Below are 15,133 nucleotides of genomic sequence, written 5' to 3' on the forward strand. Positions count from 1 at the left end.
GACAACCAGGATTCACAACTCCAGTGGGTCAGTATAGATGTCCAGGCAGGAAGCTCTATAACTGGCAACTAGAGAAGTGTGAGGGGAGAATATAAGGAGGTTGGGAGTGGCAGACAAGAAACAGCTGAGGAGGAGAAGCTACGGATCCCTGATTGAGACAAAAAGGATAGCAAGGCAAGCACAGAAAACAATCACTAAGAAACAACGTGATCTTTAGATATAGAGCGCGCAGCCACCCGCTGCGACCTCCTGACCCCGGGTATAACGGAGTCAGACGTGGCTCTTGATACCCTCGTGACAGTACCCCCCCTTTCACGAGGGGCCTCCGGACACTCAGGACCAGGTCTCTCCGGATGAGAGGCATGGAAAGCCTGAATTAACCTGTTGGCGTTTACCTCTGACGCTGGAACCCACATTCTTTCCTCGGGACCGTAACCCCTCCAATGCACCAGATACTGAAGAGAGCGGCGGACCCGACGAGAATCAACAATTCTGGCTATTTGAAACTCCAGATTACCATCCACAATAACAGGAGGAGGTGGCAGCGGTGATGGTTCTAGAGGTGGAACATACTTCTTGAGTAACGATTTATGGAAGACGTTATGGATCTTAAAAGTCTGAGGTAGCTCCAGGCGAAAAGCCACAGGGTTAATGACGGCTACTATTTTATAAGGACCAATGAACCTAGGGCCCAGTTTCCAAGAGGGAACCTTCAACTTAATATTCCTAGTAGACAACCACACATAGTCATTCACTCCTAGGTCCGGACCTGGAGACCGTTTCTTATCGGCCATGCATTTATATTTACCACTCATCTTTTTCAAGTTAACTTGCACCTTCTGCCATACCGATGAAAGAGATGAAGAAAACCTTTCCTCTTCGGGAACCCCAGAAGACCCCCCCTCTTTGAAAGTACAAAATTGGGGATGAAAACCGTATGCACCAAGGAATGGTGACTTGCCAGTGGACTCCTGATAATGATTATTTATGGCAAACTCAGCTAATGGTAAATATGATGACCACAACTCTTGGTTTTCAGACACAAAACACCTTAAATATGTTTCTAGGTTTTGGTTGGTACGCTCAGTCTGTCCATTCGACTGAGGATGGAAAGCTGAGGAAAAGGACAAGTGTACCCCCAAACGGGAACAAAAAGCTTTCCAAAACTTAGAAATAAACTGGGTTCCCCGATCCGAAACCACATCGGAAGGGACCCCGTGAAGCTTCACGATTTCACTGATAAACACCTGAGCAAGAGTTTTAGCATTAGGAAGTGCGGGTAGCGCAATAAAGTGTACCATTTTGCTAAACCTGTCTACTACTACCAAAATAACTGTTTTACCCGCAGACAACGGTAAGTCAGTGATGAAATCCATTGACAGATGTGTCCATGGCCTATTGGGGATAAAAAGTGGCAATAAAGACCCTGCTGGACGTGTATGAGAGACTTTCGCGCATGCACAAGTAGAGCAAGTAGACACGAAATCCATTACATCCTGACGCAACCTTGGCCACCAAAAACGACGAGATAATAGCTCCAAGGTTGCTTTACTACCCGGGTGCCCAGCAAGTGCCGAATTATGATGTTCTTTTAATAATTCAAGACGCAGGTTTAACGGTACAAACAATTTCTCTGAGGGGCAAGAGGCCGGGGCGTCCCCCTGGGCCTCTAACACCTTTCCCTCTAGAACAGAGTGTACAGCAGAGACAACCACTCCTCTTTGTAAAATAGGTACCGGATCACTAACATTACCCCCTCCAGGGAAACTACGAGATAACGCGTCTGCCTTGGTATTTTTTGCCCCAGGACGATAGGTGATTACAAAGTTAAATCTGGTAAAGAATAGCGACCACCTAGCTTGTCTAGGGGTGAGACGCTTAGCCGATTCTAGGTACAGAAGGTTTTTGTGATCCGTAATCACCGTGACGGGGTGGATTGCTCCCTCTAAGAAGTGACGCCACTCTTCAAGCGCTAGTTTAATCGCCAACAGTTCCCTATTTCCAACATCATAGTTCTTCTCTGCAGAAGATAATTTTTTGGAAAAGAAAGCGCAAGGGCGCCATTTGCCAGGAGACGGACCCTGAGACAATACAGCCCCCACTCCCACCTCTGACGCATCTACCTCAACAATAAAAGGCTGGGAGACATCAGGTTGAATTAGAACAGGTGCCGAGGTAAACCTCTCTTTTAGAGAGGAAAATGCATTTTTAGCGGCGTCAGACCATTTGGAAAAATCAATCCCCTTCCTAGTCATGTCGGTAAGGGGTTTAACGATCACTGAATAATTTTTAATGAACTTTCTATAGAAATTTGCGAAACCCAAAAACCGTTGTAGGGCTTTAAGGTTCTCCGGAAGATCCCAATCTAAAATTGCCTGGACCTTCCCAGGATCCATACGGAAACCTGAAGCAGATAATAGATATCCCAGGAACTGTATTTCCTGAACGGCGAAGACACATTTTTCAATTTTCGCATATAATTTATTCGTCCGTAGGACCTGCAGTACTTGCCTGACATGCACCTCATGTGTTTTCAGATCAGCCGAATAAATTAAGATATCATCTAGGTATATGACTACAAACCTGCCGATGAGATGACTAAAAATATCGTTAACGAAATGTTGGAAGACAGCGGGGGCATTGGTCAGACCGAAAGGCATAACTAGATTTTCATAATGCCCCTCAGGGGTGTTAAAAGCTGTCTTCCACTCATCCCCTTCCCTGATACGAATCAGATTGTAGGCCCCCCTAAGATCAAGTTTGGAGAACCACCTAGCACCCGCAATCTGATTAAAAAGGTCAGGAATGAGAGGAAGAGGGTATGGGTCTCGGATGGTTATCTGGTTTAGCTCCCGGAAATCTAGGCAAGGACGCAGGCCCCCATCTTTCTTTTTAACAAAGAAAAACCCTGCAGCCACGGGTGAAGAAGAGGGTCTGATGTGTCCCTTAGCCAGACTCTCGGAGATATAATCTTTCATGGCTTGTCTCTCGGGACCCGAAAGATTATACAACCTGGACTTGGGTAATTTTGCACCGGGAATCAGGTTAACCGGGCAATCATAAGGACGATGAGGTGGTAGCTTCTGACAACCCTTTTCAGAAAAAACTTCCTCAAAGTCCGAAATAAATGTAGGTAGGGAAGCTATGGAGGCGATTAAGCAATTGTTATTTAAGCAATTCTCTCTGCAATGCTCACTCCACTCCAATATCTCCCTGGCCTGCCAATCCACCACTGGATTGTGCGCTACCAACCAGGGAAGACCCAATACCACAGGAGAGGGAAGGCCCTCCAGAACGTAACATGAAAGACACTCATTATGGTGGTCCCCTACCCGAAGGTGTAAATTATGAACAATGTGGGTGAGGTTTCTCTGAGACAGAGGAGCCGAATCTATAGCGAATACGGGAATAGGTCTCTGCAACGTACAGAGAGACAAACCCATAGTGCGGGCAAAATGGGCATCTATCAAATTTACCCCTGCTCCACTGTCTAGAAAAAAAGAAATAGACTCCGTCTTAACACCAAAAACAATAACCGCTGGTAACACAAACTGAGATGTTCGTATGGAGGAAACGTATACCCCCCGGCTGACATCCTCCGCACAGCCTGGGGTTAGTAGTTTTCCGACGGTCTTTTGTTTTTGAGAAAGGAGGGACAGACATTAATGAAATGACCCTTCCCCCCACAGAAAAAACAAGCCCCCCCCCTACGGCGAACCTCAGGAGGACGGACCTGACGAGAAGTTCCGCCTAGCTGCATAGGCTCATCTAAGTCAGTACAGACTAATTGTTGTTTGGGAGAGGTAATCAATTGCTCAGGAATTTTCGATCTCTCCCTAAGATGCCTTTCTATTCTGATAGAGAGGGACATAACAGCATCAAGGGAAAGGGGGGTCTCATACAGCGCCAGTGCATCCTTAACCCTTTCAGATAACCCAGAGCAGAACTGACTCCTGAGAGCCGGGTCGTTCCACTGAGTATCCGTAGCCCACCTACGGAACTCAGAGCAATATTCCTCTGCTGACCGATCTCCCTGTAGGAGTCTCCGTAACTTCGACTCAGCCAGGGCGACTCGGTCAGGGTCATCATATATGAGACCCAAAGCCCCAAAAAATCCCTCCACTGACCGGAGAGCCTGGGAACCAGGAGGTAACGAGAACGCCCAGGATTGTGGGTCCCCCTGAAGCAGGGAAATGACAATCCCTACCCGCTGTTCTTCATTACCTGAGGAGTAAGGGCGCAACTTAAAGTATAATTTGCAGGCCTCACGGAACGTCGCAAATTTGTCCCTTCCCCCAGAAAATCTGTCAGGAAGAACAACCTTGGGTTCTGTAACAACCTGGTTACCCATAGCAACCGCTGGGGGTGCGGTCTGCTGCATTTGCTGCTGTTGTTGGAGGACAGACACCTTCAATCCTGCCACCTCCAAAGACAGGCCTTGAAGCTGTTTTGCCAAGGCAGCAATAGGATCCATATTGGATTCTAAGTAGAGAAAAAAAAAAAAAAAAAAGAAAAAAAAAAAAATTTATTTTTTTTTCTCAAAAAGTAAAGGCCAGTTATAATATCACGGTCGGCGTGACTATCACATACGTGACACAGAGGGAGGGAACAAGGAAGGCCCTGCCCAAGTGAGAGGGAAGGTGGTGACCCCTGACTCACCTAGCGGCTGGCACCTGGCTGCCCTGACGTCCCTAGACGGGTTCCTCACCCGTACGCCGATCACGTGCCTAAAGCCCTGGCTTTCCCTAAGCTGAGCCCTAGATAGTGAACAGGGCGGTGGGAACACTAGTCCGCACCACTAGCTCTAAAGGAAAACACCAAGGGAAGGACAGACAATACAAACTCAACATATAATCCCAGGTGGGCGACAACAGGAGACAACAAGAAGCCCAACAGGGATCCGGAGGGTAGCACTCTGGAACGACAACCAGGATTTACAACTCCAGTGGGTCAGTATAGATGTCCAGGCAGGAAGCTCTATAACTGGCAACTAGAGAAGTGTGAGGGGAGAATATAAGGAGGTTGGGAGTGGCAGACAAGAAACAGCTGAGGAGGAGAAGCTACGGATCCCTGATTGAGACAAAAAGGATAGCAAGGCAAACACAGAAAACAATCACTAAGAAACAACGTGATCTTTAGATATAGAGCGCGCAGCCACCCGCTGCGACCTCCTGACCCCGGGTATAACGGAGTCAGACGTGGCTCTTGATACCCTCGTGACAAGAGCAGAGAGTACTGGCTTAACTAGGAGAGGCCTAAGTCAGGATTTGGGGGGTACTATCTGTCCTTGGGGAAAGAGCACCTTATTTGGTGTGAGGAGACTTATTGACCATACATGCTCTTCTGGAATTCTGGGAAGAAGGTATGCAAATGTGCTCTTAGCAAGCTCTGCCTCTGATGCCACCGGGTGTAAGGCAGCAATCCTATAAATCAACGTTCGACCCTTTAAATAGGCCTTGAGACTCGGATATTAAATAAGCCAGAACCTCATCTGCAGACAGTTGTTTTGGTGTAATTGCCCCTCATCAGTGCAGAGCAGAGAGTACTAACTTAATTGGGTGAGAGGCCTATGATTTACTAAAACTGAGGAATTGCCTCTTGAGGAGCCATACAAAGGATACAATTAAACAATTAAACATCATTCAGGTCACAAGTACTTGACTTCAGTCCTATAATGTGAACTAGGTAAAGTAAATGCCTTGAATTATGCCCTATAACAAGTACTTATGAATAATTAGACTTTAATTGCCATTGGCCACAAAAGATCCAGACTGAGAAGTGGTTGTCTCTGTGTAACAAGATGAATTACACATCTTATGCATTTTAATGAGAATGTTTTATATTTTCAAAGCAGTCACATTCCCTGTTTTACCTGTTTCAGGTACCGAATGCAAGTAAAGACACCATAATACGTCTCATCCAGGATGTGAAGAAGGTACGCAGCTACTGTATATTGTACCAGGGCGATGCAGGGTAATTTATAAAGTGTCTCACATACAGTTGCAAGAAAAAGTATGTGAACCCTTTGGAATGATATGGATTTCTGCACAAATTGGTCATAAAATGTGATCTGATCTTCATCTAAGTCACAACAATAGACAATCACAGTCTGCTTAAACTAACAACACACAAAGAATTAAATGTTACCATGTTTTTATTGAACACACCATGTAAACATTCACAGTGCAGGAGGAAAAAGTGTGTGAACCCTTGGATTTAATAACTGGTTGACCCTCCTTTGGCAGCAATAACTTCAACCAAATGTTTCCTGTAGTTGCAGATCAGACGTGCACAACGGTCAGGAGTAATTCTTGACCATTCTTCTTTACAGAACTGTTTCAGTTCAGCAATATTCTTGGGATGTCTGGTGTGAATCGCTTTCTTGAGGTCATGCCACAGCATCTCAATCGGGTTGAGGTCAGGACTCTGACTGGGCCACTCCAGAAGGCGTATTTTCTTCTGTTTAAGTCATTCTGTTGTTGATTTACTTCTATGCTTTGGATCTTTGTCCTGTTGCAACATCCATCTTCTGTTGAGCTTCAGCTGGTGGACAGATGGCCTTAAGTTCTCCTGCAAAATGTCTTGATAAACTTGGGAATTCATTTTTCCTTTGATGATAGCAATCCGTCCAGGCCCTGACGCAGCAAAGCAGCCCCAAACCATGATGCCCCCACCACCATATTTCACAGTTGGGATGAGGTTTTGATGTTGGTGTGCTGTGCCTCTTTTTCTCCAGACATAGTGTTGTGTGTTTCTTCCAAACAACTCAACTTTGGTTTCATCTGTCCACAGAATATTTTGCCAGTACTGCTGTGGAACATCCAGGTGATCTTGTGCAAGCTGTAAATGTGCAGCAATGGTTTTTTTTGACAGCAGTGGCTTCCTCTGTGGTATCCTCCCATGAAATCCATTCTTGTTTAGTGCTTTACGTATCGTAGATTCGCTAATAGGGATGTTAGCCTATGCCAGAGACTTTTGTTAGTCTTTAGCTGACACTCTAGGATTCTTCTTTACCTCATTGAGCAGTCTGTGCTGTGCTCTTGCAGTCATCTTTACAGGACGGCCACTCCTAGGGAGAGTAGCAGCAGTGCTGAACTTTCTCCACTTATAGACAATTTGTCTTACCGTGGACTGATGAACAGCAAGGCTTTTGGAGATACTTTTATAACCCTTTCCAGCTTTATGCAAATCAACAATTCTTAATTGTAGGTCTTCTGAGAGCTCTTTTGTGTGAGGCATCATTCACATCAGGCAATGCTTCTTGTGAAAAGCAAACCCAGAACTGGTGTGTATTTTTTATAGGACAGGGCAGCTGTAATCAACACCTCCAATCTCATCTCATTGATTGGACTCCAGTTGGCTGACACCTCACTCCAATTAGCTCTTGGAGATGTCATTAGTCTAGGGGTTCACATACTTTTTCCACCTGCACTGTGAATGTTTACATGGTGTGTTCAATAAAAACATGGTAACATTTAATTCTTTGTGTGTTATTAGTTTAAGCAGACTGTGATTGTCTATTATTGTGACTTAGATGACGATCAGATCACATTTTATGACCAATTTGTGCAGAAATCCATATCATTCCAAAGGGTTCACATACTTTTTCTTGCAACTGTACATCATTTAAGGAATCACTCCAGACAGGAACAAAAAAATTTAGCTTTTTGGCTACCATTGTAGAGCTCTACAAGCCCCTTATTTACCTAAATTGCATCATTCGAGAGATCCCCTGCAGTTGGTGTTGTCCAACACTCAAAGCATTAACAGATAGAAAAAAGCCACTTACCTATTCACCATTTCTCCGTTCTACCGGCAATGGTCCTGTCTGTCCCCACCACTTCGGGCCTCTGTGTACTGTCAATGTGACTACCCATCTGTCGTCACATGCACTGCTGCAACCATTCACTGGCCTCAGCAGTGACATGTTCCCAAGTGGCATATGACTGCAGAGGCCAATGAATGACTGCAACAGTGCAAGTGACATCATACTTTCAGTCCACAAGGGACCAAACAGCTCTGGAATGGAGGATTAGTAAATAGGTAAGAGGCTTTTTTATTTATGCTAAGCCCTTTCTGGAAACATCAGTAAAATTGCTTTGGGAGTTTGACAACCTCTTTAACAACAGGACAGTGCAATGAACCACTTAGGTTAGTATAGAAAATAACCAAACAGTATAATATAATGTTACAACATGCCTACTACTTTTTGATATAAGTCCCCCTGTCCCTCTTTGCTTCCTTAATCTCCCTCTTTTTGACCCACAAAATAAATGTGCATTAATAAACTTACTAAACTGCTCTGTCTGGTTCCTATCTGTATATTACAATGTATATATTGTTTCATTATTTGGTGCAAATAGGACCGAATCAGATTATTTTTGTGCTAATATTTAAAGGGGCATTGCACCACGAGAAAAAAGCTGTCCCAGGGGCTGCACATCCAGATAAAAAAAAACTCATATCACCGACCCCCCCTACCAGCACCACTGCTGTTCTGATGGTGCAAGGGTCCCCACTGCTCAGCAGGAAATGGCTGTGAATTCTGCTCAGCCGATCACTGACTGCAGCCATGACCCACCTTAGCCAGTGACTGGATCATTCACTATGAGGTATAAGTGTCCCTCTTCATCAACCATCTAAAAAGTTGAATGGTATGTGTCAGGCTACTTTCACACTTGCGTTGCTGTTTTCCGGTATTGAGATCCAGCAGAAGATCTTAATAAATACCGGGGGGGGGGGGGGGGGGGATTCTATTTAGTCCTCCTGCATTCTGAATGGAAAGAGATCCGTTTAGGATGCATCAGGATGTCTTCCGTTCCGGCAGCATTCCGTTTTGTGACCAGAAACAAAACCACTGCAAACTGCGGTTTTGTGTCCTGTCATAAAAACGGAAAAAAACTGATCCGGCACCGAAAACAATGTGATGGATGCATTTTTTTCCGAAGCCTAAAAACTGGATCCGTCACCTATTGACTTTCAATGCATTTAGTGACGGATCCGTTTTTTTCCGTTTGGATTTCACACAACTACATCCTAACGGAACGGATGCATCCTAATGTGCAAAATCAAAATGCATCCATTTAATTCTGGTATTGAGATCCTCTGCCGGATCTCAATACTGGAATAAACAACGCTAGTGTAAAGTAGCTTAAAACCTTATTCACATGTCAGTGTTTTGGTCAGTGATTGTGAGCCAAAACCAGGATTGCAGCCTCCACGGACATAAAGTTATAAGGGAAATATCTGCTCCTGTTCTGTGTTTAGAGATGCACCTGGTTTTGGCTCAAAATCACAGAAGGAAATCACTGACCAACCACTGACGTGTGAATTACAATGATATCCTGAAAACTACCAGTGCTTTTAAGATGCATAAATGACTCATTTTAATGAAAAAAAGAATACTGTGCGGTATACGTGTTTTGTTTTTTTTTGAAGGGGGGGGGGGGGTTCTGTGTCCCTTGGTATAGATAAGCACAGCAAACTGTACTTTCCTATACAGTAAAAACAAAAATGCAGATGAATACCGCCCAGGGTACTAATAATATAGTAATTGTAATAAATATCCAATTTTTTAAGATTTACGGATTACTTTTGTATGGATCTCGATACTTGCCTGGTTGGCAAGCTGTTTTAATGCGAAGCAAAGTAATAGTCTTCTTAGGCCTCCTGCACACGACCGTATGGCTTTTTCTGTGTTTTTTTGCGGTCCGTTTCTTCACGGATCCGTTGTTCCGTTCTTTGTTTCCGTTGTGTTTCCGGTTCTGTTCCGTTTTTCCGTTCTGTTTTTTTCCGTATGGCATATACAGTATACAGTAATTACATAGATAAAATTGGGCTGGGCATAACATTTTCAATAGATGGTTCCACAAAAAACGTAACGGAAACGGAAGACATACGGATGCATTTCCGTATGTGTTCTGTTTTTTGGCGGACCCATTCACTTGAATGGAGCCACGGAACGTGATTTGCAGGCAATAATAGGACATGTTCTATATTTAAACGGAACGGAAAAACGGAAATACGGAAATGGAATGCATACGGAGTACATTCCGCTTTTTTTGCGGAACCATTGAAATGAATGGTTCCGTATACCAACCGTATACGGAACGCAAAAAACGGCCAGTAAACGGGGAAATAAAACGGTCGTGTGCAGGAGGCCTTAATAAGAGTTTACCATAAAATGATCAACTTGACAGACATCTATAAGAAAAGCAACTTTTTACCAGCAAAAGTATAAACTGCTATGTTACCTAGCCAAGTAAAACACATGACTTAGTACTGTATGTCATTGTACATTTGCGTGTTGTTTCCTGACAATTTTTTGTTAGTTGAATCTTTTTGACTCGTTAACTTTATTTCAGGGTAAACTATTAGCAGAATACAAGATCACTCTGATGGACATAGGACTAGTTATTGAATACCTTATGGGTGGAACGTTTAGATGCAGTTACACCACGAGAGGCTTCAGAACTATGTACAAACTTTTAAAACAGGTATTTCATCAATGGTTTTGTCATGAGTTTGGAATTAGGTAATAGCCTTAAAGGGGTAGTCCAAGATTTTTATATTGATTGCCAATCTCCCGGATAGGCCATCAGCATCTGATTGGTGGAGGTCCAATACCCCGCGCTCTCACTGATCAGCTCTGGTGCCAAAAGTAAGAACTACACATCTCCATCCATTGTGTAGCACCAGAGCTCCTCGGGAAAAGCTGATCTGCAGAGGTGCAGGGTGTCTAACCTCCACTGATCCGATATTAATGGGTTATTTTGAGGATTGGCGACCGATAAAAAAAAACTGGAAAGTCCCTTTAAGCTGGTCATTCACGTTAAACAGTAGTTGGTCAAGGGGCATACATAATCATATTTCCATCTAAATTACTATTTCTACCATGGGATGTTTCTCATATTGTGGACATATTGTGCATATAAAGATATATATACACTCACCTAAAGAATTATTAGGAACACCATACTAATACGGTGTTGGACCCCCTTTTGCCTTCAGAACTGCCTTAATTCTACGTGGCATTGATTCCACAAGGTGCTGATAGCATTCTTTAGAAATGTTGGCCCATATTGATAGGATAGCATCTTGCAGTTGATGGAGATTTGAGGGATGCACATCCAGGGCACGAAGCTCCTGTTCCACCACATCCCAAAGATGCTCTATTGGGTTGAGATCTGGTGACTGTGGGGGCCATTTTAGTACAGTGAACTCATTGTCATGTTCAAGAAACCAATTTGAAATGATTCGAGCTTTGTGACATGGTGCATTATCCTGCTGGAAGTAGCCATCAGAGGTCGGATACATGTTCTCATTCTGTTTACGCCAAATTCGGACTCTACCATTTGAATGTCTCAACAGAAATCGAGACTCATCAGACCAGGCAACATTTTTCCAGTCTTCAACAGTCCAATTTTGGTGAGCTCGTGCAAATTGTAGCCTCTTTTTCCTATTTGTAGTGGAGATGAGTGGTACCCGGTGGGGTCTTCTGCTGTTGTAGCCCATCCGCCTCAAGGTTGTGCGTGTTGTGGCTTCACAAATGCTTTGCTGCATACCTCAGTTGTAACGAGTCGTTATTTCAGTCAACGTTGCTCTCCTATCAGCTTGAATCAGTAAGCCCATTCTCCTCTGACCTCTAGCATCCACAAGGCATTTTTGCCCACAGGACTGCCGCATACTGGATGTTTTTCCCTTTTCACACCATTCTTTGTAAACCCTAGAAATGGTTGTGCGTGAAAATCCCAGTAACTGAGCAGATTGTGAAATACTCAGACCGGCCCGTCTGGCACCAACAACCATGCCACGCTCAAAATTGCTTAAATTACCTTTCTTTGCCATTCTGACATTCAGTTTGGAGTTCAGGAGATTGTCTTGACCAGGACCACACCCCTAAATGCATTGAAGCAACTGCCATGTGATTGGTTGACTAGATAATTGCATTAATGAGAAATAGAACAGGTGTTCCTAATAATTCTTTAGGTGAGTGTATATATACTTGTACTGCACATATCTAAGATGATGACAAAATTAAAAAAATTCTGCCAATGCTGCTGTTTTGATCTGTGCACGGAGTTGTCCTGACTGGCAGGGACCTTTTTCCTAACTCCATCGAAATAAAAATGCACCCTCTGCTCAGCCAAGCATGCATGTTAAAGGGGTTGTCTCATCTTACTGTTTCCACAGTGCTACTAGACATCGAGCTGAGCCCTTGTGGCCAGGTTTACGGGATTGCATTGAATGGGAGGTACATAAATGGCATAGCAAAACAAGTTAGGCTGCTTCCACAACTCCCTAGTTACAGAAATAGCATAGCTTGCTATGCTATGCTGTATTCAATGCAATGGGAGATATGGAAATAGAGGAGCTATGGCTACCAGGAGTATGGAACATGCTACAGCTACAGGTCCGTACCCCTGGTAGTGATAGCAGCATAAAAAAATGCTGACACATAGTTTACAAGTCTGGTGTATTCATGAGGATTGCACTCCAGCACCCCTCAGGATGGTTGATTGACAGGCTATGCCCAACTGGATGCCCTATGGTTGCACAGCTGTAGGTACCTGCAGGCAATATGGCTGCTTCAAAGTCATGTAAAGTAAATTAAATAAGAAAATATGCAATCAGAATTTTTATTTTTTTATTAGATAGGCCTTGTTACATTTCCAGGTCTGTGATCCATGACAAGGTGGTCAGTCTGTGAAGATGTTTATAAAGGGTCCATGTATCCATTTTTTGACCTCCTTGTGTCATCTGTATTCCACAGGCGCTACTAGGCTGAAAATTGTTCTCTAGCAATGGCCTCCTAGCAATGGTCAGTGAAAACAGTTTTTCACACACCCATAGACGTTAATGGGCATGATTGGTCTGCATCACGGACCAAAGAAGTGCATGCCTCATTTGTTTTTCCACTGACCCGCACTGAGGTGAACAAAACATGTGAACACTTTAAAATCAATGGATCTGTGTGTTGACTTGTCAGTGGAGAACACAGACAGTGCACGTCCATGATTCACTCAAGTGTACAAGGGGCCTTACTTATATTAAAGCTATGTCACATTTTTCTATTAAAATTATTATATTTCAGAATTTTGTGCAAAACACTTCAGTCAATTCCTCTACAAAGAATGAAACCTTGGACATATCACAGAGAAGAAAGAAAACAAGGCATGATCACTTTCTTCAAACAGCTCAGCCCACGAAACCACAGGTACCTAAAAGTATTGCAGGGGAACATTTTTATCTGGATCACAGTACTGAAGATAAATCCTGATGAAGGAGCCAGAAAGGTGCAGGTGGTTGTGCGCCTCAGGATAGGTCATCAATATTAGATTGGTGGGCGGCCGGCTCCTGGCAACCCCACTAAATAGCCGTTTGAAGCTGTTCTGCTTCAAAATTATGTGCATGGTGTAGTGCAATTGCAACTATTCATCTCATTCAAGTTAAAACTGCTTCCTCTTCAAACAGCTAATCGGCGGCGGTGTCGGGAGTCAGACCCTTGCCAAACTGATATTGATGACCTATCTTGAGGATAGGTCATCAATATCTTTGACTGCACAACCCCTTAAAACCAGCTAGATTTAAGATAGATAGATAGATAGATAGATAGATAGATAGATAGATAGATAGATAGATAGATAGATCATAGATCGTTCGGTATTAAGGTTTTTTACAGTAATAATGAATTCACAAAGTTATTACACAAAGTCTCACGAGACTTTGCGAAGTAATAACTTCAGCTCATCGGAGCTGATACATTCTAATACTGTAAGGAGCTCCTGCTCCGTACAGTATAACAATGAGGTTTTATGCGAATGAACTTCGGATGAAGCATCTGAAGTCGATTTGCTCATCCCTAGTTGTGAATACTTATGTCCTTAAAATTTTTAGCTTTTCCTTCTTAATAAATGCGGAAAACTTTAATTTGTGTGTATGTAGACTAGCCACAACAACAATCAGAGTAACATAGTGCTTGAAGTCACTGCCACTCAGCAATAACTTTGTAAAGCCGAGGACAGCTTTAGAACAATGATGTGCTTAACTTTTGCATAAACCAGGAGCCCTTTTTACTGCTTGTGTACCCCAGTAGTGCTGCAGCTTGTACACTCCTGGGTTCTTTCAAGCAACGCTTGCTGCCAGCAACTTATGTATCTGTCAGGTTCTAACAGTTTGATGCCGATACTCTGCACTAAGGACCAGAAGGCTGTAACTTCTCTTGTGGCTCTGGTTCTCCACTCTGGCTGCTTTTGTAACCGGGCAGCATCTGTGAGCAGGCTCGGACTTGCCCACAGGGGTACAGGTGAATCCCCCGGTGGGCCCCTAGTCTCTCACCCCCTGCACAAGTGGCACATAACACAGTAGACTTACTGTACAACATACATATATCCAATGTACAGCACCTCGGCCAGCCTACGTTCATATAATAAACCTGATAGATTATTAATGAAACTCCCCAGTTTATTATTATAGACACGATCACAGCTGAGATGACCTCTAGGTATAGAGGAAAGCTGCCAGTGTCCTCTTCTCCCCAGGACCTACTTCTCAAAGTTCTTGCAGGGACCCCCATATTCAATCATCTGGTAGCATCTTCTGCTGTGTGAGCAGGCAATATTTGAATGTATCCGTACAACGGGCCCCCAAATAAATTTTACTAGTGGGCCCTAGGCACCCCAGTCAAACACTGTCTGTGAGCGTTACAAGCCCTGAAAATATCCACTGCACATACCTGATATCTCTGTATACCTGTTGACAGAAAGATTTATGTGAAAAAGACAACCCATCAAAGCCATCTAAAGCTGGCATCCTTGGAACTGAAGATGATAACAGAAGGCCTTTCCCTTATCCATTTCATGATCTTCTGGTGTGGGCAGTATTGATGATGAGACAGAAGATGGCACTCTACTTCTGGCAATGTGGAGAAGAATCCATGGCTAAGGCTTTGGTTGCGAGAAGTCTTTACCGAGCAATGTCTCATGAGGCTCGAATGTGGGATATCTTTGATGACACACCAAAAAAGCTAAAAGCCTATTCCAAGTCAGTAATGCAAATACATTATAGTCATTTATAAGTGTTTTCTGTTGTGAAATAGTCCATTAATAAAAATAAGCATAGCATGCATGTATAC

The 15,133-nt window shown here is 43.6% G+C and overlaps 1 protein-coding gene across 1 annotated transcript in view; it reads left to right on the forward strand.

Annotated features, from left to right (window-relative positions):
- The window catches only part of LOC120986476 (transient receptor potential cation channel subfamily M member 7-like), a 147,944-nt gene that overhangs the window by 61,465 nt on the left and 71,346 nt on the right, over window positions 1-15,133 (forward strand). The window contains exons 9-12 of the mRNA XM_040415080.1: window positions 5,882-5,935; window positions 10,365-10,496; window positions 13,094-13,216; window positions 14,762-15,042. Of these exons, the coding sequence (XP_040271014.1) occupies window positions 5,882-5,935; window positions 10,365-10,496; window positions 13,094-13,216; window positions 14,762-15,042 (590 nt within the window). The remainder of the gene's footprint in view (window positions 1-5,881; window positions 5,936-10,364; window positions 10,497-13,093; window positions 13,217-14,761; window positions 15,043-15,133) is intronic.

This window comes from Bufo bufo, chromosome 1 (genome assembly GCF_905171765.1).
Source record: "Bufo bufo chromosome 1, aBufBuf1.1, whole genome shotgun sequence".
Taxonomy (NCBI): domain Eukaryota; kingdom Metazoa; phylum Chordata; class Amphibia; order Anura; family Bufonidae; genus Bufo; species Bufo bufo.